General features: G+C 40.8%; 1 protein-coding gene across 2 annotated transcripts in view; it reads left to right on the plus strand.

The window, feature by feature from the left end:
• SIK3 (SIK family kinase 3) overlaps positions 1-26,790 on the plus strand; it is a 101,470-nt gene that overhangs the window by 52,108 nt on the left and 22,572 nt on the right. The window contains exons 5-15 of one of the 2 annotated variants that reach the window (XM_075190377.1): positions 2,460-2,584; positions 5,375-5,498; positions 8,490-8,608; positions 10,688-10,798; positions 10,967-11,104; positions 11,254-11,331; positions 13,018-13,127; positions 13,453-13,609; positions 18,885-19,118; positions 19,401-19,471; positions 20,643-20,789. In XM_075190377.1, the coding sequence (XP_075046478.1) occupies positions 2,460-2,584; positions 5,375-5,498; positions 8,490-8,608; positions 10,688-10,798; positions 10,967-11,104; positions 11,254-11,331; positions 13,018-13,127; positions 13,453-13,609; positions 18,885-19,118; positions 19,401-19,471; positions 20,643-20,789 (1,414 nt within the window). The remainder of the gene's footprint in view (positions 1-2,459; positions 2,585-5,374; positions 5,499-8,489; positions 8,609-10,687; positions 10,799-10,966; positions 11,105-11,253; positions 11,332-13,017; positions 13,128-13,452; positions 13,610-18,884; positions 19,119-19,400; positions 19,472-20,642; positions 20,790-26,790) is intronic. The other variant, XM_075190379.1, reaches the window with a different exon arrangement.

A 26,790-nucleotide genomic window follows, 5' to 3' on the forward strand; every position in this document is an offset into this window, starting at 1 on the left:
CGGTTCTCAACACTGCAAATACTGAGGAATCCTAGGGAAGTCTTCTGTATGGAAAACTTTAGTGCAAGTGATGAGGATAAATGTTCCTGGGAATCCTGCGGCAGGAGCTGCTCTGGAAATGCTATGGATCCTCCCATCTGCTGTTTGCTTTGGCAGCTGCTCCGTTCAGTCATCTGATGAGTAGGATGGAAAACCTGATTTACTGTCAGAACCGCTCCGTGTATCTTGCTTGTTTTTCTATTTATCTTTCCCAGATTCTGTTAAAGCCGCAGATGTGCCAGAAGTGAATGTCGGACGCTTATTTTGCTTCTTTTTGTTCTGACCCTTTTCATGTCCCAATGCTTCCTGACCGGCCATTTACCCATATCACTGCATGTGGAAATCTGTGTTATCAAGATCTGTACTCCATTTACCCTGATTACAGGATGTGAAATAAGTGCACTGCTCTCTCACCGATATTTAGTCTTCATGTCAGTACATTTTTGGAATTGCGTTGAATGCGTGCCTTGATTTCCATATATGTGTTTCTGAGACCTAATCAGCGTGCTCAGTGTTGCAGTTTAAGAACCACAAAGTAGCCTCTGATTACACCTGAACAGTACATCAGGTAGTGGGTGGGAAAAAATAATGTTATGTTTTCACTGATGTGTCCTCTTTCTTACACTACTGGTACTGACATGTTTTTAATGAACATTTAAGGCTTATTTTAGGGACTCTTTTCTTTTTTTTAAAAAAAACAATTACATTTGTTTTTAAAAAAAAATTGGGGCAATAGTGGGGAAAATGATGGATAATGTTCTCACTGGAACTATTAGCTTCTAAAGAAAAACACAAAATATTTGGGGACTTTTTATTTATTTATTTCATTTATTTATTTTTTAACCCTGAAATCAGTGGAAGAGAATCACAAGCTGGTAAATGGTTGAATCCCCCCCCCCCCCTCTCCATTACATAGCAGAAAAAAACAAACTATATTGGTGCATTCAAAGGACAAGTAATCTGTTTTCAATAATGCAATTTTATATACATTGTGTTATGAGCCTAATAAGATACCATAAAAAGGACAGTAAATGGATGGAGGATGGCGGTGGCAGGATGGTCTTACTCTGACACCCTGTCTTGCTGTTTTTAGTGGGTTTACCGGTATGTCATGCATGGGATCCCTTTCTTACAGTCGGTAATGTGTAGTTATTGACCACCCCTGCTGGTGTTACAGCCCACCAGACATTTACCGGCTGTAAGTGCCATCTCAGAGCATCACAATGTCCTCCTTATAGGAGGATTGTTATGATTGAAACACAGGAAGGATTTATATGAAGTTATTAGTATGCCAAGACTTGGCGTTTTGGTTGCCATTTTTAAAGGAATCTCTCAGTTTAACACCTTGGAAGTCCATTTTTCTTTGCTGTAGGACTGTTCAACAATTTTATATTAAAAGTAATAAACATTTTAGATATAATCGGTAGCATAAAATACAATGTGATAAATTTGCTCTTTTCGTCTTCATTCTTTTCAATGGATTCTGTTAAAAAGTCCTATTAGCTTTCAGTAAATTGTCAGCTATGAAAAAGGAGGCCTGTGGCATCTGTTATAGTTTCTGGTACAGTTCTCCAAGTACTCTGACTTGGTCATTATCTTCAGGTTATCTTGCATAACCTCTAACTCCCTCTTCACCTAGGCAACACATTTGTAATACACTTGCTGGCTGTCTTCATCCAACCTAGGGCCTGTATGTCCTAGTGGATGTCTATTAACAGAAATGAGCTCAGTCTGGAGAGCCTCACTCATAAGCTTAAAAATGATTGTCTGTAGGAGGTTGCAAATCATCATGAGGACGCCTGAGGTAGATCACTCAAGCCCACCATACTAGACTGAGGTAACTGGCCTCTGGAATGCCACAGTGGGAAATAAATCTAACAACTGGATTTTTGTAGATCTGCACAGATAGACATATCAGAATGCAGCTCTGACTTCCAGGGGGTACACATGTACTACACAAATGGCCAATGGACAGCTTCGATTTCCACCTCTTGAAAGTTGTATAGCGGAATAACAGGTGTCTATATTAAAGTTCACGTGTATGCCTTGCCCCTTAATTTTTTAATAAACATAACCAACAAAACAGTCTATACCTAATCCATCATTGTATTCCCAGATGCATTCTAACCATTTTGGACACATTATTAAGATAAGAGGTTACATGCATACATACAAGTATAAGAATAGATATACAAATAACCTTAATGAGCATTGATTGATAAAGTGAGATGCCTCACAACTGACTACTATAAAGAATATAAATAATTGTTACTGTACATTTGCTGGTTGTCATGTATTCCTAAAGGTTTATGGTCTGATGTAATGTAAATTAGAGATCCTTGTAATCACCGTAAGTCATATTTTCCGCAATACTGTAATCAATCATTTTTTTTATTGTTTATATAACTTTTCCCCTCCAGATTTTGGCTTCAGTAATCGTTTTACTCCGGGGCAGCTATTGAAGACCTGGTGTGGTAGCCCCCCATACGCAGCCCCAGAACTGTTTGAAGGGAAGGAGTATGAAGGACCCAAGGTGGACATCTGGGTAAGTAACAACTCTATGTATTCAAGAAACCAGTGATAAGGATGTCAAAATGACTGTTTAATAGAAAGCTGGGTAAAACTGACAACTATTTCCCTATCCACATAATCTACATAGTCCTCATTAGGCCCCCATCCTCAGTTATTATTAACTCTTTATCCTACGTCATAGTTAACTCATCTACAGTGGTTTTAGAACGTTTGTAAACCTTTTAGAATTTTCTGAATATCTACATATGTGACCTAAATGTGTTCAAATCCTAAACATAGAGAACCAAATTTATCAAATACACAGAAGATTATACTTTTTATTTATTTAAAATGAACAAAGTACATTTCTTGGAAAAAGTATGTGAAACTAGGGTACAGTTCAGGAGATAATTAGAGGGGGAGTGTCAATCAGGTGAGCGTTTGGGTGGCTTTGCCCTCTTTAGCAAAATAAATAAATAAATAAAGAACAAACTTTGGTCTTAACTACCAAAGACTGGTCTTCACCACACAGGTTTGTTAATGCATGCCATACCTCGATCAAAAGAAATGACTGAGGACTGACAAAAATGGTTGTCAACACCATTATTCCTTATCCCCCCAGTCCCCCCAGAAGTGGTTGTCCTTTAAAAATCATCTCAAGAACAAGGCATATTATATTGCAGGAGATCACAAAGAACCCAGGGTAATGTCAAAGGATCTGCAGGCCTCTTTTCCACTGGCCTATGTCTGTGCTCATGAGTCCACCATCCGGCAAGCACTGAACAAGAATAGAGTGTATGAGAGAATAGCTAGGAGGAAACCACTACTCTCTAAGAAGAACATTATTGCCCCATTTAAAGCTTTGCTAAAGAACCCCTGGATGAGCCATAAGACTGCTGGCAGAGTGTCTAAAATAGAGCTTTTTTTGGCTTAAAGGAGAGACTTTGAAGAAAACTCAACACTGCATTCCAACATAAGAACCTCATCCCAAATGTCAAAATACAGTGGTGGCAGTATTATGGTTTTGGTGTGTTTTGCTGCCACGGGACCAGGGTGGTTTGCTGTCCTTGATGAGACTATGAGTTCTGGATTTGTATCAACAAATTCTGCAGGAGACAGGCAGGGTATCCATCCTTGAACTTATGCTAAACAGAAGGTGTTGCAGCAGGACAATTACCCTAACCACACAAGTCGGTCTACAGAAAAATGGTTCAAGCAAAAGAAATTTAGCATTTTTGAATTACTGAGTCAATACTCAGACCTTAAACCAATATAAATGTAGTGGCAGGTCCTAACACAGTATATTCATGAAAGGAAATGCCATCAATATTCATCAGTTCTGTAAGGTGGAATTGGACAGAATTCCTCCAAGCCGATGTGTGGTACTGATCAGCGATTACAGCAAACATTTGATTGAAGTAATTGCTGCTCAAGTATTTCACACCAGTTACTGAGAGTATAGGTTCACATTCTTTCCAGACAAAGATATTTTGTTTGTTTTGTGCGTTACTCAATTTATTGGGTTCTAGTTATTTTTATTACTTGTATGAACACATTTTAGATCTTATTCAGAAAATTTTAAACGGCTCACGAGCTTTCTTGTACCACTATATCATAAATCTCTCCATCGTGAACCCCTCCATTTTTATTATTACAGACTCCTCCTTTCTACATCAGTCTTATCCTGCCATCCTATCATTAAGTACTGCATTATTAACCCCGTGCTTTATGGTTAGTTCCTCCATTAACAACTCCTCTCCAACACTCACTGCCATGCTGATGTTACACCTTTACTGCATGGTGGCCTGCTTGATCACTGAGGAACTGATCTATTTTCTGATTCCCTCTGACTAAGTTTTAATTTGGTTCTCCTATATGCTGGGCTGTGAGTAAGTAGATGCCGGTATTGTCGGTCAGAGCAGAGAGCTTATTAGAAATCTCTTTGGCCCTGTATGCCAAATCTTCTCCTCTGACCACAAAATGACACCGCCGTAAAGGAGAAGGGTAAATGTCCTGATTTAAACAGGGCACAGTTCCCCAGAAGTTAGGTACCATGGTGACTTGGAGCTTGTTGAGCCTTGGCATAGTACATGTTTAGACAACACAGAGGTAAAAACTTTAGTTGCTACGCTCACAAAGCTCCAGACTCAGATTGAGTTTAAATGCACTTGGGAAAGGGAATCCGAGGGCCCTCTTCTGCTGCTCCACCTATGTCTAGGACAATGGCAATGTAAAATAGGGTCCAGTGCTGTAGAGGAAGTCCCATTTGAGGGAATAAACAAGTTAGCGGATTTTGTTCAGATTACCCTCCACCAAACTCTTTAGGGACACCACTCCCAGCTACTGGTAATTGTCCCATGTAGCAGAGTTAATTCATGGTGAGATCATTTACTCATATCTAGTGTTCACTTCTGGGATGGATGTTTCTGGCTTGCAGTAACATCATTCTACATTGTCAGGATCTGTGGCGACTGAGACATGGCAGGAAGAACCTATTCCCAGCCCTTAACAGGTGCATTTAGATTATTTGAGCCTGAACTCCTGTGAGTGTAACAACTGTACAAATGTGTTTAGTTCTTTAAACAGTATAATGCTATATACCTTATGTATTTTATTCAGATTGCTTCCAACAAATGTTGAATTCTAAGGTCTGTGATTGAGAATTTACTTTGTTTCCTTTAAAGACTTTTGATTGGTTTGAGTGATGTTTGATCTGATAGAATAATATTAGCCACAATTCTTTTGAGTAAGAGTAAAATTCTTGCACGCTACAGCTTCTACTGCAGTTTCTCAATCTTAAAGTCCTCTCTTTTTCTCCCGACAGAGTTTAGGAGTGGTCTTGTATGTGCTGGTCTGCGGTGCTCTCCCCTTTGATGGAAGCACATTACAAAACCTGCGGGCCAGGGTCTTGAGTGGAAAGTTCCGCATCCCCTTTTTCATGTCCACAGGTACAAGGTTTTTCTTCTCTATTTTACTGTAACCATGTGCTTTCTTTTCTCATTATTCCATCTGTACAGATTGTAGTATGCATAGTATCTGTCGAAGGTTAATTTACTTGATTGTAAACATTAAGCATTTTTATTTTCTTAGTGTGTGACTCCTGCTTGGGGCACCTACAGTTTATCAAGTAATGTCCGGGTACTTGCATCTTTACTAGAGATGGGCGGGCTCGGTTCCCCGAGAACCGAACTCACCCAAACTTTGCCTATCCGAGTACTATCGTGACATCGTCGGGGCTCGGTTCTCGCGGTATTTGAAAATTATAAATACCTGCCTCCACATCAATCCATTGCCATTTGACAGAGGGAGAGAGCAGGGTGTAGTCCCAGGCTGATTAGAGCAGGGACAGAGAATACAATTCTGATTACAATTGATAGAGAAGAGAGGAGCATAGAGGAGTCTTTTTTTTATTTTTCAATATTTAGCACTCCCAAGTGCTTTTGGGGTGTCCCCCCATTCATTTGCATTAATTTTTGTGGCTGTCAAAAGTCATATTTGTCAGCAGTATCTAAAACAATTTGTAGCACTACAAGTGCTTTGGGCTCATAATGGATTCAAAGCAGTCCACATATGAGCAGAATGAGCAACCAGGTTCTGTCACCAGTCCTGATGGTAGTGTTCCCAGTACGTCATTTGGGAAAGGCGATGTCAAACTACACAGTCTTTTGAAATCCGTTAAAAAAACACACACCAAATTTTTTTTACTGTGTTGAAGCGAAAAAGAAGTGTTACTGAGCAAAAGTTAAGTGCTGATAAAAAAAAAAATTGCCAACATGCCATTCTACACACGCAGTGGCAAAGAGAGAATGAGGCCTTCACCTTTGTCTATTAGTGCAGATCAAAAAATGTTACTGAGCCGCCTTCTTGTACGGACACTCGTGACAAAGCAAAACCAAGTAATTTGGAGTCTAAAAGTGGTGCACAAGTACTGTTATGCGTGAAAGCCGAGCTGCAAGAAAACAGTAAGGCATTAGAGGATAATGTATGCTCTGATTCAGAAATTACACCAATCCCTGTGGAGAGTCCATCCACCAGTGGTATGTCTAATCGTGAGCATTCTGTTAGTGACAGTGTACCCATAAAGAAGATTCCTTTCAGCAGTTCTGCTGATGTGTGCCAAAACAGCCCGAGTGTAGTCGGTGATACACCAATTGAGGATGCCACTTTTGAATTAGAAGAGGATGAGGGGGAGATTTGTGTAGGCGACGAGGACACTAATGATGATGTTGATGATTATGATGCAGACAGATACCAAATTGCCTTTCTCAATTTCTATTTATATTCTAGACTCTATAACGGCTGAATAGTTTTCTATTTTACTCCTAGTGGAGAGGGGGTCTGATGCAGACAGATACCAAACTACCTTGGTCCATTTATTTTTACTTTCTAATTCCACAGTCTATGCAGGCTGCTTTTTTTTTCTATTCAACTACAAGTGGAGGGTGTAATATACACCCAAAGACGATGGCTACATTGTCAATAATCAAAGATGGAGGAGATAGACAACCAGGTTTGTCTGTATAATTTGCAGGCAAGTGTTCGTATTAAGGACGGCCTACCAGGGATTAAACTGTTTTTTTTCATAATTTATTAGCTTTAGAATTACCTCACTTACCCAAGAAACTAGTGGAACACTAAATTAGGTTATTTTAGACCAAAAAATTTTTTACTTTTTAAAAAAAATGGCAAAACAAAACCAAAACACGCAATGACGGTTTGGCAAAACAAATACCAAAACCAAAACACGACGGTAATCCAGATCCAAAACCAAAACACCGGGGTCAGTGAGCATCTCTAATCTTTACCAATTGGGCCTCTTCAGACCAGGAGAGAACTGCCAGTGTCTTATTGAAAACTACCTGCGCATAGGATTGTGTGCTCTTGTATGCAATCTTCCTTCCGGGACACCCTCTGCGTCATATCTCACCTGCACCAGAAACGCCTCAAGATTAACTAGATGCTTGACAAAGGTTTATGTTATATATAGGTACCGGCATCCTTAGGTTAATTAACATAACGGGTTAGAGATTCGGTTTTAATAATAATAGAGTGAAAACTCACTTTAAAATGTGTTTTTGTTTTGTTTTTTTATAAACCTCTATGTTCTAGTTTCTATGCTAACTTTAGTCTCATGACCGCTGGGAGCTGCTTTATCCTGTCAGCTGCTAGAGAATAACTATTCTCTGCAGAGTTTGATTGGACAGAATCTTCTTGACACTGTCCTCCAGTCTCCTGGCGAGCTCTGTGTTACCCTATATGGCTCTTCTATGGCACTCTGTGCCCCCATGGATGTTTCAACAGCAGCTCTAGAAGCTCTTATGCTCCCGGTATGTCGGAGCACATAGGTTCAAAATAAACTGAGTAAAAAGGAAAAGCCAGATTGGAGGTGTAATATGTTGGGCAGGTGGAGTAGATTTCAGAAACATTGTCTGTCTGATTCAGGAGATGTGCACAGTAGCGTAAGAGTTTTGCCATTGGGGGGCATGGATGCATATGATATGAGTGTAGTATTGTATGCTAAAGATTAGATATGAGAGTGCTAAATATATTGAGGGAAATTGAAGTGATCAGCTGCTAAATATGTTTTTTTTTTTTTTTTTTTAAACTTTCAACTGAGATGATATTTATAAGGTGTCAAATGACCATTCTGAACTGTCCAAATATATACTGTAAATGTCAAAGGGACTGATCTGAATTATTCCATATAATAGTAGTTGCGTGCACCAAAGGTGGCTGCCTCACCAATTGCAACAATGCAAAGTGCTTTGAGTCCTATTGGGAGAAATATGCTATACAAATAATTATTACTTGCAGTTGGAGAAGCTGCGAGGGTCACTTAAAAAAAAAATCAAAACACTAAGCATGGGAGTTCAAATATGCTATTTTGTATGTGGAAGAGTGAGTAGGTGTGGTGACTGCCCCCTTGATCTTTCTCACAGAATGTGAACATCTCATCAGACACATGCTGGTTTTGGAGCCTACTAGGCGTCTGTCAATGGAGCAGATCTGTAAACACAAATGGATGTGCCAGGGAGAGCAGGATCTCGAGTTTGAAAGGGTAAGTGTATACTATGTTTTACTTTCCCCTTTTCCGTTATGCCTTGCTTTCTTTATCTGTCATCCTTCCCATTTGTTCTTTTGCTAACTCTTTCTACTTTTCTAATATTTTCCAGTTAATAGCATGTAAAAGTAACAAAAGTAATTAAAGTTGATACCTTTAGTGACCGACTATTAGAAGTCATTGCAGTATAATTTCTCTACCCGTAATGTTACATTAAACAGTAAACTGTCTGACAGTGGTTATCTTCTTGAGATCCCTGGACTGAGAGGTTGGGACGCCTAGAGTCCACTTTGTCACCCCACTGGTCCCAGTATAATAGACATGGGTCTCTGGCCCCTCTTTCATTAAACAGTAAATAAATATTATAAAATTGGATGTCTAGTTTTTGTTTAAGTTGAATTGAAAACAGCATTCCCCAAATAGGCTATTCACCTATTAAATATATATTTTTCTTTTTTCTTAATTTGCTTGATCGGTCGAAGTACAAATTGTGATGGTGGGGAAAAACAAAAACAAAATCCTGAAAAGCCCCATAAAAATAACCCACCTGTCTACTTACTATAAATGAATGGTGACAAATGATCAAAAGCTGGGGGGTTTTGGCATTGCCCTCCACCGCCAGCCAATAACAGGCAGCAAGTGTGGGGAACCAGCTTGTTACTGGTTGATGATTCATTCATTTAATAAAAAGAAAGAAAGGAGATGTTTATTCAAAAGATGGCGCACAAAAAACTCCCTTATGTTAACTATTGTGAATATTTTTATTATAGAACGTTTTATTTTATTTTTTTTAAAAATGTAACCTTTATTTGATTTTAATATATTAAAATTAATACAATATAAATACTAAATTTTAAATTGCTGGATACCCAGACACAGCTACTTGTCAGCCAAATGTGCGTCGACGTGTTCGCTGACTGCACTTTTAAGCAAATGGCTCCTTCAAACCTTTAACGAGAACGGTGCATTTAGGAGGCAGTCAGTAAGCCATTCCCTATTACAGCCAGGCTCGTATCCTGCAATAGCCTTATATTAGCCCCTAGTGAGAAGGGAGAATCTAGGATGCAGGCAGCAAGTTACCCCTAGGTTATAGCTAGGTATGTGCACTGCTACAATCCCGTGTAAGCTCTTATTGATAATATAGCATTTAGGAGACAGTCAGCTGATTAATCACTGATTTATACAAATTACAGACAATAGTAATCTCTAGCTAGCGATCCAACACAGGGGGATACAAAAAGATACATTTATAACAAGTAACTAATTGCAATATAGTAACTTGCTAGACCTATCAATAGCATAAGAGGAATGACTGTTGCGATATAATTGAGGATTGCAATTCTGTAAGCAAATATGTTGGCTACATATAAGGGAATTCCAGTCCCTAAAAGATGAGCCTTTCCCTATTATGGCACCTGAACATTTGGAGTATAAAATCCTCAATAAATACAGGAGACAATTTAAGTGCATCCAGCAATTTTAAACACATTTTGTTTTTTTCACATACACGGTTTTTTCTTTAATACTTTGCTGGTTTTTATATTGTATTGTAATTTAATCGATTAAAGGTTAAATTTTAAAATAAGACACATATTAACAATAGAGAACATAAGGGAGTTTTTTGTGCATCATCTTTTGAATAAACTTCATTTCTTTGTTTTTATTAGTACTGAATTTGTGGTTGCACCCCATGGTCAATTAATGATGCATTTCTCTGAAATTTGGAACTGAGGGTAAACTTCATTCATTTTAGCCAGGATGTAAGTTTAGTAATTTGATTCACAAAGCTATGTACAAATGCGCTGAATAGGTTTCGTGCATTTGCCATGCATACTATGATTCTCTCAGTGGCGTCTGGTGACACAAAGGGCATTTCACTATTACGCTTTGTGATGCAATATGTTTTCTTAAAGCAGGAACACAAGGAAGAGTAACAAAATAACCAGGAGTTTGATGTGTGCTGCATCTGTACTTGACTAGCTATTACCTACAAATTGCGTTTAATTATTATATATTTATTTAAAATACAAGTGCACTTCACTGTCTTATATATTCTAATTACACTTTCTATTCCAGTTAATAGCAGAATGCCAGCATGTGAAGTTGGAGAGGCAGAGGGAGCCTCTAAATGAGCAAGTTCTGCATACTATGGTGGAAATGGGATTGGACAAAGACCGTACTTTGCAGGTGACATGCATCATATTTATATCTCCTGTGTCTCGCTGTCCCTTTATTTTCTGATATTCATCTTTTTTTTTGCATTTTCTTGACAAATTTACCTCCCTTCCCGTTGTTTCTTCTATGGTGGATATTGTATTCCCTCATCCACCTTTTTCTTTTTTTTCTCTCCTTCAGTCTTTGAGGACAGATGCCTATGATAACTACAGTGCTATCTACAGTTTGCTGTGCGAACGTCTAAAACGACACAAAACTCTACGTCTCCCAAATCCACCTGGTGCACCGCGCCCGGTGTACTCTGCTTCACCATTACAGGTAAGCCCTTTCCCCTGTCTCGTTATTTCCTGTGTAATGCACATGTTTCTAAAGTTTATGGAATTTACTGATTTATGCTGTTGTCACTGTATAGAAAATCCCTGCTACATTCATGATGGTTGTTGCATGTATTTCTGGTTCCCTTACAGGTTGATGGAACTGGTAGTGCAGTCAGTATGAACGTGCCTCAAGTTCAGCTCATCAATCCTGAGAATCAAATTGTTGAGGTGAGCACAGTGATCATTAATTGTAATGGATTATATAATTCTATAGAGATACACAATTGATTAAGTCTGGGTTATGAATCAAGTGAGTGACATTTGCACAGAGTTTAAGTGGGGAAGTGTCTGACAGTAAATGTTTGCATATTTTGTAATCTGTATCGCCCCCTTACTGTAGCTAGAAAAGTGATGTATGTCAGCAATGTTGTTCAAGGTGTTTAGGATTGCATGTTAGCTGGCCTGAGGTACATTCACAGACACTTAGGTAAAATATTTGGCATTTTTAAAATCCATGACCATTTAGCTGTGGTTAAATAAGCATCTACATTAATCCGGTGTCCATTCTGATAACACTTTATGTCCCTGCTTTACCCATTGGGTATACTGCACAGGGGATGTGCAGAGACAGAATCCCGCTTTAGCAGACTATTTCATTCTGTTTAGGGCTCATCACTGTAGCTAAGGGGTTTTGTGCAGAATTCACTTAAAATGCTGTTACTAAATGTGGCATTTGCTTTTAAAGATGCTTATGTTCAATAGTCAACCAGGAGGAACTTAAGATGTGTCACTAAGTTTGTATTTTACCCACTAAATGGTAAAGGATTACATCTGTCTCCATCTCAATGTCATTTGAACACATCCATATTCTTCTATTAAAATTGGTTACAATACATTCAATATGCGATTAAATAACAATTTAGTTTGTACTAAAGTTCAGGTTATTTGATTTCTTTCATTATGTCCCTATTTAATAATAAACGTTGCACGCTTTTAATTCCTGACCTCTAATTAGTATAATTTATTTTCATTTAAAAAATGAAACATACGTAAATGTTTGTAACCCATGTGGGTGCTGTAGGTTAAATCTTGCGTTATGTATGTGTGGGAGATACCGCCTGAAAACCAGAGTGCAAGCATTGGCAGGGTTCAAGGGGTAACACCCTGGAGAAGATGCAATGTTAATTGTGCAGTGCAAGATATTTGAATGACAACTGCTGATGCTTGTTCGAATCAGCTGTCAGCATTCAAACCTCTCCAGACGTTTTAGCCTTTTAGAACAATTCAGTATGGGCAATAGTATAGTTAAAGATATATATTACTGCAGTATTTCTGGGCTTGATACCCTTGTAATTCCACTAGTTGGGAGGAGACAGCTCACTGAATAAGCAATTGCTTGCTTGTTAGGCTGTACAGTGTCACCTGCTGGCTGTACTCAGACATTACAACATCTAAACCAACCAAACCTATAATAATTTTTCACTAAATAAATAATTGCACCTTGTATGTATGTTTAATTGTACATATCATTTCAGAATCATTAATGTCAATATTTATTTTAGGCCATACACAAAATGCTTCATTAGTAAAGCAGGAATTACATTAAGTATATATTTGATTCAAGTACAGGTATAATCCTTCAGTAATGTGAAATACTGCAAATCAGTCTTACTGTCCTTTCACATGAAGTCTTGGTGGTAGGGGAACAAAGGTGTTTTATAATGGCTAAAGTCGGATGATGCACTATAAACTAATTTTAAGCACAAAGGACCATATTTTATAATCGTCCTGTTTCTGATGGTATCTGGCCAACATATCAATTACATTGTGCAGTGTGGTCCGCTACTGTGACATACTGCATTGCAGATTTGCCTGTGTGGTGCTTGTATTAATCCCTTTTTTGTTGGGTTGTAGACTAATGGCACCATGAATCTGGACAGTGATGAAGGAGAAGAACCTTCGCCTGAAGCATTGGCTCGATATCTGTCTATGAGGAGGCATACAGTGGGAGTGCCGGACACACAGTGAGTCCTCTCAGTAAACATGCTCAGTGCTACAAAATAGCTGTGCCATTATGAGCGAATGGAATACATTCCAAAACCTATATTCTCTTGTGTGATATGCATCCTGTAATTTTCTTATTGCACTCAGCAGTGTGGGATAAACAGTGGGCAGTACATGCCTAAATCTGTAGTTTAAAAGTAATTGGTAGACTGTAGATCACATTTCCTTGTAGTGCCATATTTTTGCAATGTATGTAGTATTTTATGGTGTAATATAGTTTTTAACAGTTGTATAAATATGCTTTAGTGACTTGATGTTTGTACTGACTTGTACTATACTTTTCAGCACTGAGGGTGGGGCAGAAGAGCTGCAGAAGATTATTCCTGGATTCCCAAGGGTCACCCCACAGACTCCATTCCGTCCAGTGACACAGAACACAAACACTCTTCATCCGCTGCTACCAATGCAAAACATGCCACCCAGCGGTCACCTTGAATATAAGGTATGTACACATTACATCAGAAACATCACTTCTGCTCACTAAAACAAGGAAGGAAAATTCACCACTCTTAAATTCTAGACTAAAGTGTTATTGAATATTCACTTAGCTCTTATTCTATTTTGTCCAAAATGACATTCACCCCAAAAGCAGGCTGAGTACACGTGTTTGTTTCTGTGTGTTCTAGGGACACAAGCTCTGGGTCAGAGCCTCAAGTCAGGTGAGGTTGTCCCTCAGTATACTGAGGGACAACCTCATATTTTCCCTCGAGTGACTGAAATAGCAGATCCATCCTTGGGCCAGTCTGTTGCAGAGCTTGCGCAGCGCATAGCACATCCCAGGTAGCCAAGCAGGGATTCATACTAATCTGCACTTCCCATGGGAGTATTTGGAGGGACATACCTCCTCCCCTGGTGCTCTCTACGAGGGCCTTTTGGGCTCTTCCTCTGCAGGGCCTGAAGAGTCGGCTTGCGCTCAATGCCTGGCAAAGTCTGGTCAAGGTTTCATCTTCTTTGGAAAAGGATCATGAAAATGGACATCACTTGTAGATTGTGCAATGATCAAACGCTGTCTGTTGTTCAGCACTGGGACGGGTCAGATTCTGAATTTTCCTCCCTGGAGCAGGGTTAAAGTGCCTGAGGATTCAGACTCTTAGATTTCCTTCTGCTTGGATGAGCATTGCAACAGGAAACAATGTAGAGGGTTTAGTGAGAGCCATCTGTCTGGCACTAAATATGTAGAATAGCGGAGTCGGAGGTTCTTGACGATTCACACTTTAAGCAGAGGAAGAAGCAGACTGTTTCCTGTTAAGTGAAGCCTGCATCCAGCCTGATCTTAGATTTCAGATCACACGCAGGTTACAGTCCATTTATCCTATCCCTAGCATGGATACGACAAAATGCCTAAGGTAGATGCTATTTGGACAATCTGCTATTTAAGGCGGTCTCCAGCCTTGCTGCAGCTTCATAATATGGAGACATAACAGATATTAGATTATCATGGTTGGATCATCAGCTAGTAGAAATCCAACCTGACACCTTCCCAGCTGATGGTCATCCCAGGACTCCTGTTAGAAATTTGTCAGCAGAAGGTGTTTATGACAGAGGTCTGAGGTCTGTTCAGTTTTGCATGAGGGTCTTAGGAAAGATGGTCTCTGCTGGCTGAGGAAAGACCAACTCAACAGGGGTCATCCATTCACTGTTTCTGGTTGGACACTGGTGACTACAGATGCCAGCCTTTGCAGTTGGTGGGCTGTCCACTCTTCAGTGCCACATTTAGAGTCTTTGCACTCCAGAGAAGTCAAATCTCCTGGTAAATGTGCAGGGACTTGGGCAGTTTTCAACACTTTTTATTCAGAGATCCAATCACACAATGCCACGACAGTGGCATACCTCACTTATCAGCAGGAACACCAAGTGTGCCCTGGCCATCAAAGAAACAACATCATGCAATTGGCAGAAAGGAGTGTTCCATCCATTGCAGTAGTATTCGTCCCTCGGGTACAAAACTGGGAAGGAGATTATCTGTTCACCCTGGGGGAATGGTCCCTTCACCTGGAAGTCTTCCAGCAGATTGTGGACAGGTGGGGTTAGTCAGACATGATGGCATCCCAAGTGATCCACAAAGTGGTGCTCTTCTGCTTCAGAACAATGAAAGCATTATCGGTAGATGCATTGTCTGTCGGAGCTTTCACCTAATGTTCCTGTTTCCTCAGGAAGCAATACTTCAGTGGGTGCTAAAGAAGGTTTAAAAAACAAAGAGTGTTAGGTAATGGTGCATAGACATTCTCAACGTGGCAACGGGCCTCTAACAAGAACTTAAGTCACCAGCCTTCTCCTCATCAAAGGTTAGGTTGGTTAGCTTTAATGGCGTGGCTGATGACAGAGCAATTCAGAGTAAGTTCAGATTTAGCAACCAAGGGGGATAAAACCTTATCTTTGCAGGAGCCAAGTCTCAAGCCACCAATCAGATACTTCTGCAACAACAGCAGTAAACTGGACAGCTGAAAATAACTGGTCAATCTACACTTTGTGATAATTTCTGTACAGTTTTTCTTTCACAGAAAACGGTCACTTTTACCGGAAATTGCACACTTTCTTATAGGGAGTGATGCATGTGCAGCCTCCATACATCCTTCATCTTCAATAGCTCATTGGGATCTTAACCTGGTGCTGACAGCCTTACAGCAACCTCACATCAAAACCATTTATTCAGTGGGGCAGGGACTGATGTGAATGAGTTCTCTGTACAGCGCTGCGGAATTAGTGGCGCTATATAAATAAATGATGATGATGATGATGGGGTTAGCGTTCCTTATGTAGAAGACTACCTTTCTGCTGGTTATCTCCGCAGCTAGGAGGATTTTCTCATCTTTAATGAAGATTTGGCTGTTTCTTTTAGCACTTGGTGGTCTCCAAGTTCTACCTTAATCAGGACTTTGTGATTCCAGCTTTACACTGGTGTAGGTCTCCAGAAGAATAAGGTACTAAATACTCTCTGGATGTTGTCAGGGCCTTGAGAGACCTATCTTTATAGAACCTGTGAAGTGCACACGATGGATGATCTTTTGTTCCCCTATTATGTCCACAACAGAGGTTGGCCTGAGTCCAAATAGACCTTTGGATTCCTGCATTAATTCGACAGGCTTATATTATGACTGGAAATTCTGTTCCCGAAAAAGGTGACTGCATATTCTACCAGATCGGTCAGTGCCTCCTGTGCGGTGTGATGCTGAGCTTTTGGCAGAGCAGTTGGGTTGCTACACACGTTCACTTTTACATAGTCAACATTTTTGCATCCAAAGGTGCCAGCTTTGAACATAAGGTACAGCGTACTTCTAATCATGTTCTCCTGTAGGGAAAGCTTTGGGTAAAGCCCAATGTTTCCAGTGTCCCCCACATGGATGAAAGGGAAAACTGGATATTTATGCTTATATTTAATCCCTTTCTCTATAGGGCAATGGACTCCCACCCTTCACACTCTTGTTCTTTGTTCTTTCCTGATCTCCTTGTTATGGTTCTATGTTCCTATTGTTTGAGAACCTTGTACTCTCCTCTTTCGTTTTATTCCTCCTAGCACTGTCCTTGAAACTTTGTTTAAAAAAAAAAAAATTAAAATCCCTCTGTCCCACAATGTTTCCAGTGTCCCCCCAATGGACTCGGAGAAAAGGATTTAACTTAAGTATAAAAATTTTTTATTTTTTTTTTTCCCTTCATATATTTGTGTCAAAGGGCATGAGCGCGTACTCTTCATCTTGAAACCTTCCTGGGCCAGGCCTTTGATCCTTTCAGTCTCTTAACATTGTAGTAAAATTGGTTCCCAAAGTACAATGATCCTTCTTCCCTGCCACTAACTGCTGGGAATCAGATTGGTCATTGAGGATGCAGTCAAAGATTATTCGGTCACTCCGTCGGAATCTTAAGTCATTTTCAGCAACTGCTGTAATCCCTAAATGTTCAGGGCTCTAAGGACCAAAGCAGCCTGTTTGATTCATCTTTAGAAAATTTACTTGCCAGGCATTTACTCTTCCCACTCCAGAACCGCTTGTTAAGTAATTGGTTTTGGAGAATAAGTTGAAATATAGATAATTTTGTTATACACTTTTGGAGGTCTTAATCTTTTTCCCCCCAAGATGACCTGGAGCTTATAGGAAATCATACAGACTGAACCCACCTCTAGGGGGATGTTCTCCTTGATGTGCCTTTCTTCAAGGACCGCTGCAATAAGAGGATGGAGTGGATTATTTTAGACCTTAGGTTGTGCACTTAGGCCTGCATTTGCTGCCACTTGGCTTGCAAAGTGCAAATTTGATTAGACCTACTTGTCCACATAGGTGCACTCCTGGAGAGGTTGCAAAAAAGCACTGGTTAGCCGAAAACACATAAAAGGAGTCTGTCTCTTTCCTTCCCATTTATGAAAAGGTTAAATTGGAATGGATCATCAATTAATTAACAAGAGGGTAGATTGCCTTCCTTCTACAGAACAGACCTAAGTATACCAGTTTTTGATGCAAGATTTTTTTCATCCCTCAGGCTGTATACTGTTCTGGCACTAACCTACAAAGTCACAAATAGGCACTTTAGGATTCTAACCATCCCTACGAATAACCTCATCTGGGAGGATCATTGTTTCCTTCAGTTCTGCTTCCATGGGGTGCTCCTCCTGTCATTGCCTCAGCTGGTCTTTATCATGGCCATCGCAGCCATGTTGACCCTGCTAACTGACCAGGGTATCATGATTGGACATTACCTGGATGGCTTACTGGTGAAGACCAGGTGTGAGGAAGTTCCCCTTCAACCTGTTCAGCACAGGTCTACTTAGCAGTTTATCTTTGTCATCGTTTTCAGGGTATGTGGTCTTCGAAGGAGTCCACTATCTCATGAACTTCATCCTTCAATGTCCCAAGTTTTAAAAGTATAGGTGAACAATGCCCCTATGATGGCTCACCTGAACCACCAAGATGGCACCCATATCTCACAGGCCATGAGTGGGGCAAATTGTATGGCGCGGTGGGTAGAATGGTATGATATGACCATTTCTGCTTTCTAAATTCCACAGATGGACATTTGGAAGATGGTCTGATGGGTCTGCCAGGCTCTAATTTTTTGGCCCTTAGTTCAGTTCCCCCGTGAGCATCAGTTGGAAGGTAGTTTTTCTCCTAGCCAAGTCTCTGAGCCTGCAGATCTTTCTAAACCATCACCGAGCATAGGACAGCTCTTTGCACTGTGCCATCTTTTCACCCTAAGGTAGTGTCTGGTTTTTACTTCAACCAATGGTTGGTACCTTTTTTATATTTGCACTATGAAACCGTTATCTGATTTGCTTCATGGAATGGGGTTTACTGCCTACAGATTTATTTGTCAGGGACACAGGAGTGTTTTTGACGAGACTCTGTTGTTGGCATTAGAAGGAATGTGGCACCTCCTTCAACACTGTTTCCTGCTACATGCATGCTTCTTCCGCAGGCCAATTCTGTGTGTCCCACTGGATTAATGACGCATTTACCCAGGGCAGTTGTTCCCTCTTCGGCAGTGCATCACTGTGCCTTAGCAGACCAGACTTTTAGAGCTGCCACCTATTTGTTCCCTTAAACTTTTTGAGACCACAAAAATTGCAATGCTGACATCTTCGTTATAATCTATTTCAGCTTTACACATCCAGAAATGAATTTTAAAAGCAGAGTTAAAATATGTACTACATTTCTTCATTTATTTTACAAAGAGCACACTAGTTGCAAATCTATTATTATTATTATCTTTTCTTTTCTTTTTTTTTTTAGGAACAGTCTCTCTTGCAGCCTCCCACGCTTCAGCTTCTTAATGGCATGGGGCCACTTGGACGCAGAGCATCTGATGGAGGGGCCAATATCCAGTTACATGCACAACAGCTCTTGAAGAGACCACGTGGACCTTCCCCGCTGGTCACAATGACGACTGTGAGTGCACGATGGCTAACTTGTCAGGGCAGGAGAGGGTCAGAGCTGTTGTGTGGGGAACATGTGAATATAGAGCAGGTATTTGTACTGACATGCGAGGATGACTGAGAATCAAGCCTGAAATATGTTCTTACTTGCCGGTGCATAAGATGTATTTTATTTTGGCCGTGTGACCAAGGATGTATGATCATCTTGGCATTTCCTTGTACTGCCAGATGGCGACAAATTGGTGACTCATAATAATGTCATTATATTAAGTATGCTCTGTGCACCACATCTAGATTCTATGCATAGTGTTATTGTTTATTTAATGAAAGTTCCTTTTAATTTAAATTTTGATTTTTGGTCCCCCTACCACAGGCGGTACCTGCGGTTACACCAGTAGATGAGGAGAGTTCAGATGGAGAGCCGGATCAAGAGGCTGTGCAGAGGTAAAATATCAGTCCCTTTCAGCACATGATGACCCTTGGTATCACATCATCCAGTATTCTCCCTAGAAAAATTTGCCAGCCGGGTGGGGACACTATAATACTTTGCAATACTATTGAAAAATGTTGGAGTTTATTGCCCACACCTGCCAGGACTGGTCAGACTGGTGATCAGTGGTCTTAACATACACTGCTGGCTGTAGTGCTCACATATTGCCTCTTCTAATAGGAGAAACAACGGTTTATTGTATTATAATAGGGCTCTGCTGGACTCCATGAGCCGGGGTCAAGTAGAAACAGTAGAGTAGAGCACCCGGGAAATAGGTGCTGGGGCACAGTCATCACAGAACATATCACTATATCTGGCAGACTTACATTTCTCTTCTTGTAGTATACACGGGGACCATAGTACTGTTTGAGGTGTACAACACCATAAATTTTTCTTTCCTTTTTTGTAACATCAGCAGCATGGCTGGCACTACAGGAAAACAATTGCGTGTGGGATTAATCCCTTGTAATCCATAAAGTACAGTGGTAGAGACGCCAGTCATCAGCTTGACTTGCTGCAAGTTTTATGTGATATAGGGATAAATGATTGTGCCAGCAGTGAAGTCACCTGTGTGACTGATGTGAAAGCTGACCTTCCTTTGAAGCTGTGTTGCAAGCATGCATATGGCCAGTGCATTTTGTGTGCAATTTCTTAGTGTACCTGCAGGTGGCACCTTTGTTTGCTATTTAGTATTACTAGGTGACTTGCTTTTCTTCTTTTGTCTAACACGTACACTACAGATTAGTGTCTCCACTGGCATATGTAATCATTTTTTGTTCAGATTCCACCAGTGCATCACAAATTCGATGTCATTGAACATAGAAGTGCATATTCACAGCCCCCCTGAAATCTGATTCATAAAGTACTCATGAGATGCACCGGGGAGTGTATCTAACAAAAGTTTGGATATATCTGATAGGGGTTCTATTTGCAAAATGTTGCACATTGAATGTGACATTATCTCTTAATAATAATTTCGCCACAAAGCATGTAACTTTTCATGAAATGTAACGTGTGTTCACATTAATATTGTGCTTTTATGTGGAAGGAAAAGAAATGTGGGCTCTGTTTTAAAGAAATGTTGTTCTCCTGGGATGTCCTCTTTTATCAGTATCACAATTGCAGGTATCTTGCCAACCGCACCAAAAGACATACATTGGCAATGACCAGTCCTACAGCAGAGATTCCTCCAGACCTACAGCGTCAGCTGGGCCAGCAGCAAGCCTTTCGAAACAGAGTGTGGCCTCCACACCTTGGTCCAGACCAGCATCGGTGAGTACCTAGAACCTGCTATACAGTGTTTTCTGGTAAAGCGGGCACATGGTCGTTGATCGCAAAACCAATATATGAGCATCATTTCTTGCACATTAGATGTAGAGATCCTGAGATGAGTGGCACAGTGGCTAGTATTGTTTCTTCACAGCGCACGGGTGTTATTACTTCTAGGGCACGGACTGTGTGAAGTTTATATGTTCTCCCTGTGTTTACATGTGGTTCCTCTGGGTGCTGTGGTTTTGTCCAAGAAGATATTGTCTAATTGGCTTCTGTCTAAATTAAACCTAATGTGTATATAGTAGATGATTAGACTGCAAGTTCCATTCTGTGAAGAATGTGAATGAATAAATATTCTCTGTAAAGTGCTGCACATATTGTTGGCACTATATAAAGGATAATAATAGTACTTTTTTTTTCCTTTCTCTTGCGCCTTGTATATGTAGTTAATAATCTTTATGGCCTTTTCAACGATTGGAGAACAAAAAGTCCTGTGTTTTCCTGGGAATCTATCCAAAGGTGCCCTCTCAACCTTTGACCAGTGAATGCATACGTGAGTTTGCAAACTTTGTACAACACCCACTGATTGCCACGCTGGAGCAAATAGAAGGGGGGTGTTGTGTTTTCCCAAAGAGGTCAGCTGTTCTCTGACCTTGTAAAATTCTTGGGTGTGTAATATTACATCTCTGTTTTGTATGTGTAAACTCTCCGCAACGTATTTATTCTATTGAAAGCTGGAAAGACATGTACAATGTCCAGGGTTGCTAACCCATGGAAAAAAAAAATCTGTTTTTAGCTTGCAGTTTTGTTAAAATACGGACAACCACTCGTTTTTACTGACACATTAGGGCTCCTTTGCAAATGTTGCATTGATTTGAAAAATTTTCAGTAAATAGTTGTCAATGTTTAATTTGCACTGAACAGCCTGGCTGGTGGTTGTGATTCAGTGTGGAATATGTGCCTAAATGTAATGATTGTAAATGAGCCCTATTCTATGATTTGATGCTATACCATGGGTAAAAAGTGTGCTTGGTGTGTATACATATCTTTGCATATATTTGTGCGTATATAATCTATATATCTCACAGAAGGTATGGAGAACTTTGTGTATCCTGGTTAGTCGTATCCCAAGTTGGTTAAGAAAAACATTTTACTTAGAATCGGGGAGATAATCTGGTTGCTATCACCTTAAAAATGCCATCTACTAATTTTATATCTGAAGACACCATTACTTGTAAGAAGGACAGTCCATTTTCAAAAGTGAACTAGACTTGGAGGATGGCACATTTTTATAATTCTACATCTCATGCATTTCCTTTTGTCAGCAGTTCTGAAGTGAGTGAGATTATAGAAATCTAGCTAAATCAGCACCCAGCAGCAGTGAGTATCAGGTGAGCATTTATGAAAGCTTGTGCAAATAAGTAAGGTGGTGTTGTACACAGGAAACAATCAGGTGGTTTTGTTTTCTAATCTACACCAGGAAAATGACAGAATCTGGTTTCTACCTGATTCCTATATCTTTTGCCCCAGTTTTCATAAACGTCTCCCATTGACTTGTTCACTAGTCCGATTTCTTTAGCAGCACAGAGTATGCGGCTCATATCCTGATGCAAGAAGATTAAATAATTTTCTGTTTAATCCAGTTGGGTGACCCCTGGACATTTGGGTATTTGGTGCAGCGAGAAGCGAGAGCAATTTAAATCTAGGCATTAAATCCAGAGCCCCCCCCTCCTTTGTACCCCGCATCTGCCAGAGCACAATTCAGGTTTTTAAAGTGCCTTTCAGTGGGGCCATGTTAAGAGCTGCTTTTCTTTATTTTATTTTTTAATATTTCAGCCATATAGATGGCTGTTAATTGAACCCAGCCACATTGCTTTGAAATGACGGCGCACAGCGCGGATGGCTGTACGATTCTAAAGTGGGGAGCCGAGGAGCAGGTGCCGCCTCCCCGCTCCCATTGTTGGATGGCTCTAGGGGAACTAGTCACTGCCTTCGCAGGAAGGCAGTCGCTGCACCACCACACATCGGAGAGCGGTTTAAGGTAGGTAAAAACTCAGTATAGTAGTGCTGGAAGGGAGATTTTAATAAAAGCCAAATCAGTCATCATTTTCCCTAGAACCAGGTACCATGACAGTAATGCCCTTGCTAGGCACTGGTTTGGTTGCAGGGACCTTCCTTCAGTACTGCAAGGTTTTTTTTTCCTTCATAAGGTGCATCCTTAGGCCTTCCTCCTTGGCATGCTCTTTCACTGCGATCGAAGCACGCCAGAAGCAGCAGGCATTTTCAAGCCCTGCTCTCCCCTTCTGTGCCACTGGTGTTGTGAGTAATACTTGGCAGTGATCTGTCATTAAATTTTAACTCCGTTTAACAGACATCCACTTTCTTTTTGTTTGTGTCCTTTTTTCTCTCTCTTCTGCTTTTTCTGACAAGGGGAGTTCTTCCAGTGCAAAGGCTGTGAATGTGGCATCTGTAAGGATTTTTACATGTTGTAAATGTGTTGCTAAATTACTTCTGGGACAGTCAGGCACTGATGTGTTATGCCCAGGGTCAGGTTCCTTGTAAGCCAGTAGGCTCTGGTGCTGATATGGTAGAACCAGCCTCGGCTAAATCCTTAGTAGTGTGTTTGCTGTGATTGCTCAGCTGACCCATTCTCGTGAGGAGTCTTTTCCAGATTCATTCAGGTTCTGGGGGAGATCCTTGTGGACATGTGCCCCTAGCAAGCAGCTAATGGGTTCCATGGAGGCAAGAAGTCTTGCAATGCGTGGACCATACTAGACTCGCTAAGTTCCAGGTGTCCTGTAAGCTGCAAAATTGTTTTCCTCTTCCTGTAGCGGATACAATTAAATGGGAAGTGCCTCCTAAGGTGAATGCTTCTGTAGCGAGCTTGTCCAAAACAACCACACTTCCAATTCTCAATGCGACGAATGTCAAGAACGTTGCTGACTGTAAGGTTGAGAGCACTCTTAAATCCATTTTTGTGTCTGCAAGGGCGTCTTTGCGACCCATTTTAGCCTCTTAGTGGGTTAACAAGGCTGTGAAGAGGTGGTTGGAACAGCTTGCAGAAGGCCTGAAAGCTGGTAGACTGGGGTCTGGATGTTGCCATTGGTGAAACAGATGCAAGGAGCTACAGAGTATTTGATGAACAGTTGCTCTAGATGCTCGTCGCACTCTCTGGCTTAAGACCTAGGAAGCTGATCTAGAGTTTCAACCAACTCTAGACTCTCTTCCATTAACTTGATGTGTAATATGTAGGCCTGAGCTAGATAAAATCAGCCAGACCTCAGGGGGGAAGCAGTGCTTTTCTTCCTGTTAATGCTCCAAAAACGAGAGCTTCCAGGTTTCAGTTGTTTCATTTTTCAGGGGAGGTTCTTGAAAGGAAATCTAGGTGTCACTAAGCAAGAGGGCAAGACTTTGCACCTAGGGAAGTTTGCATAGGGTGAAACAGGCTTGGGCTGCTAGATATGCAGCTGCCAGCTTCTCTGACTAGCCTTTAGCATGACGGACGTTCTGCCCACAGAAAATAGTCTGTGGTGGGAGCCTATTTACTCCTCTTCTGGGACCAGTGGGTAAAGTTCACTACAGATGCCTGGGTGAACGGAGTGATTGTTGCTCAAGGATACATTCTAGATCTCCTCAGATCCCCATCCAGAACATTCTTCACCATGGTGCTTCCCATAGACAATGCAAGAGATCATTCAAGTTTTGATTTCTTCAGGAGTGGTTGTTCCGGTTTGAATCCCCAAAAAGGTTTGGGATTCTGCGCAAACCTATTTCTGGTTCAAAACCTGCCTGTTCTTTTAGGCCCATTTTGAGTCTGTAAACCCTAAACACCCAGCTGCATGTGGATATATTCAAGATGGGAGTCCCTGAAAACAGTAGTGAACAGCATGAAATATAATGAGAATATGGTGTCCTTGGATTCCAACTACGCTTAACTACACATTCCTATCTGGGAAGGATGTCCTTTTCTGCTCAGGTTTGCTGTTTAGTACCATCACTACCAATTTCGAGCTCTTCTCTTTTGTCTGGCCACATCCCCAAGAGTTTTCACCAAAATCTTGGTGGTCATGGTGTCTGCTTAACTCCAGGGGAATAAAAATCATTCCCTATTTCAGTGTTTCTTAAAACTGGTCTTCATTACCCCTAACAGTGCATCTTTTCCATATCTCCTTGCTTTAGCACAGTTGTATTCATTACTAACTGACATATTGTAAGAGATCCACAGGTGGTACTAATTATTTCCCTTGTCACCTGGAAAACATGCACCGTTAGGGGTACTGAGGACTGAGTTTGAGAAACACTGCCCCATTTGAACAATCCGTTGATAAAAACAGAAACACCAGTTGTATTTCAGGCCCAAGTGCAGGAGACTGCTCAGACTGTAGAATCCCATGGGTGGATTCTCAATCTCAAGCAATCCAAATTGACACCATCACAGTGAATGATCTTTTGGGGTCTTTATTATGACACAGACAGAGGATGTTTTTTTTCCAGTTGACAAAATTCTATCTTTACAGAGTATGGTAAAGTCTGTGTTGGCTCACAGACCTCTGTACATTTCTGCATGAGCGTAATGTGCAAGATGGTTTCAACTTTGGAGGAGGTCCCATTTACCCAGTTTCATGTGAGAGAGTTCTAATTAGAAACTCTTCTCCAAGTGGAGCAAATTCCACCTTTGTCTATCCAGCCAGGTGATGCCCCTTTCCCAAAAGGTGCGTCACTCTTTTGGTGACTGAGGAGGGAGACCCTCAGCAAATGTCACCTTTTCGCTATTTGGGGGTGTACTTTGGTGACTATGGATGCCAACCTTTGGGGTTGGGGGATGTTATTCTTCAGGCCTGCTTTTGGGGTCTTTGAATTCCGGAGAAGTCAAAGCTCCTATTAAACGTATTGGAATTGCAATCGGTGTTCTGCACTCTACTCGGCAGAGAATATTTGAGTGGGTGACCTGTAAGTACCTCAACCACCAAGGAGGGACAAGAAGTCATCCCGCCATGCGAGAGACCAGCAAGATTTTCCGTTGGGTGGAACAGAATTTTCAGGCCATTATTGCAGTCTTCATTCCAGGGTAGTCAACTGGAGTGTGATTTTATGAGCAGACAGTGTGTTCACCCAGGGGAATAGTCCCTTCACCCAGAGGTCTTTCAGCAGATTGTGAACAGGTGGAGTCAGCCGGATGTTGATATGATGGTGCTGCGGTTCAACCACATGGTGACTCCTTTTTGTTCAAGGGCAAGAGACTGAAAGACAATTTTAGTAGACACCATGTCAGTCCCTTGGCAGTTCGACGCATTCTTCTCCCCTTGTGGAAATACTTCCGGGAAGTCTTGAAGTAAAAAGAGAAGGTTATTCTGGTGTCTCCAGATTGGCCACGATGAATCTGGTACCCAGATATAGTCACCATGTCAAGGGGTCAGTCTTTCCACTCAGGCCAGACTTTTTAAGTGAAGGGCCGTTTCTGAACCAAGATTTACAGCGTCTAGCTTTAATGGTATGGTTGCTGAAGTCATGATTCTGAGAGCAACGGGTTTGCCAGATAGTTTGATCCAAACTATGCTCGGGGTGAGGAAACCAGTTTCAACCAAAAATTACCACACAGTGAGGAGGCATTGTATTGCTTGGTGCAAGAGGAAGGGGGTTTCCTACCTTTTATTTTTTTATATTATTATTATTATTTTGAGCATCCAGGCTAATTATGTATTGAACCTTAGTCGCCTAAAGGTTCAATTGTCTGCTCTTTTTTTTTTTTTTTTTAAATAAAGATTGGCTTTATTGCCAGATGTGAAGACATTTTTATAGGGTGCACTGCGTATACACCCTCCTTAGGTTTTTCCTGTGGCAATACTCAATCTAATTTCGGTGTTATATGCTTTGCAGTAGTCACCATTTGAATCCTTGAATGAAATAGAAATAAAATTCCTGACCTGAAAGACTGTTTTCCTTTTAGCAATTTCAACTGCAAGAAGTGTTTCAAAGCTGGCAGTTTTATTGTGCAAGTCTC

The sequence above is a fragment of the Mixophyes fleayi genome, chromosome 11, assembly GCF_038048845.1.
Source record: "Mixophyes fleayi isolate aMixFle1 chromosome 11, aMixFle1.hap1, whole genome shotgun sequence".
Taxonomy (NCBI): Eukaryota; Metazoa; Chordata; class Amphibia; order Anura; family Limnodynastidae; genus Mixophyes; species Mixophyes fleayi.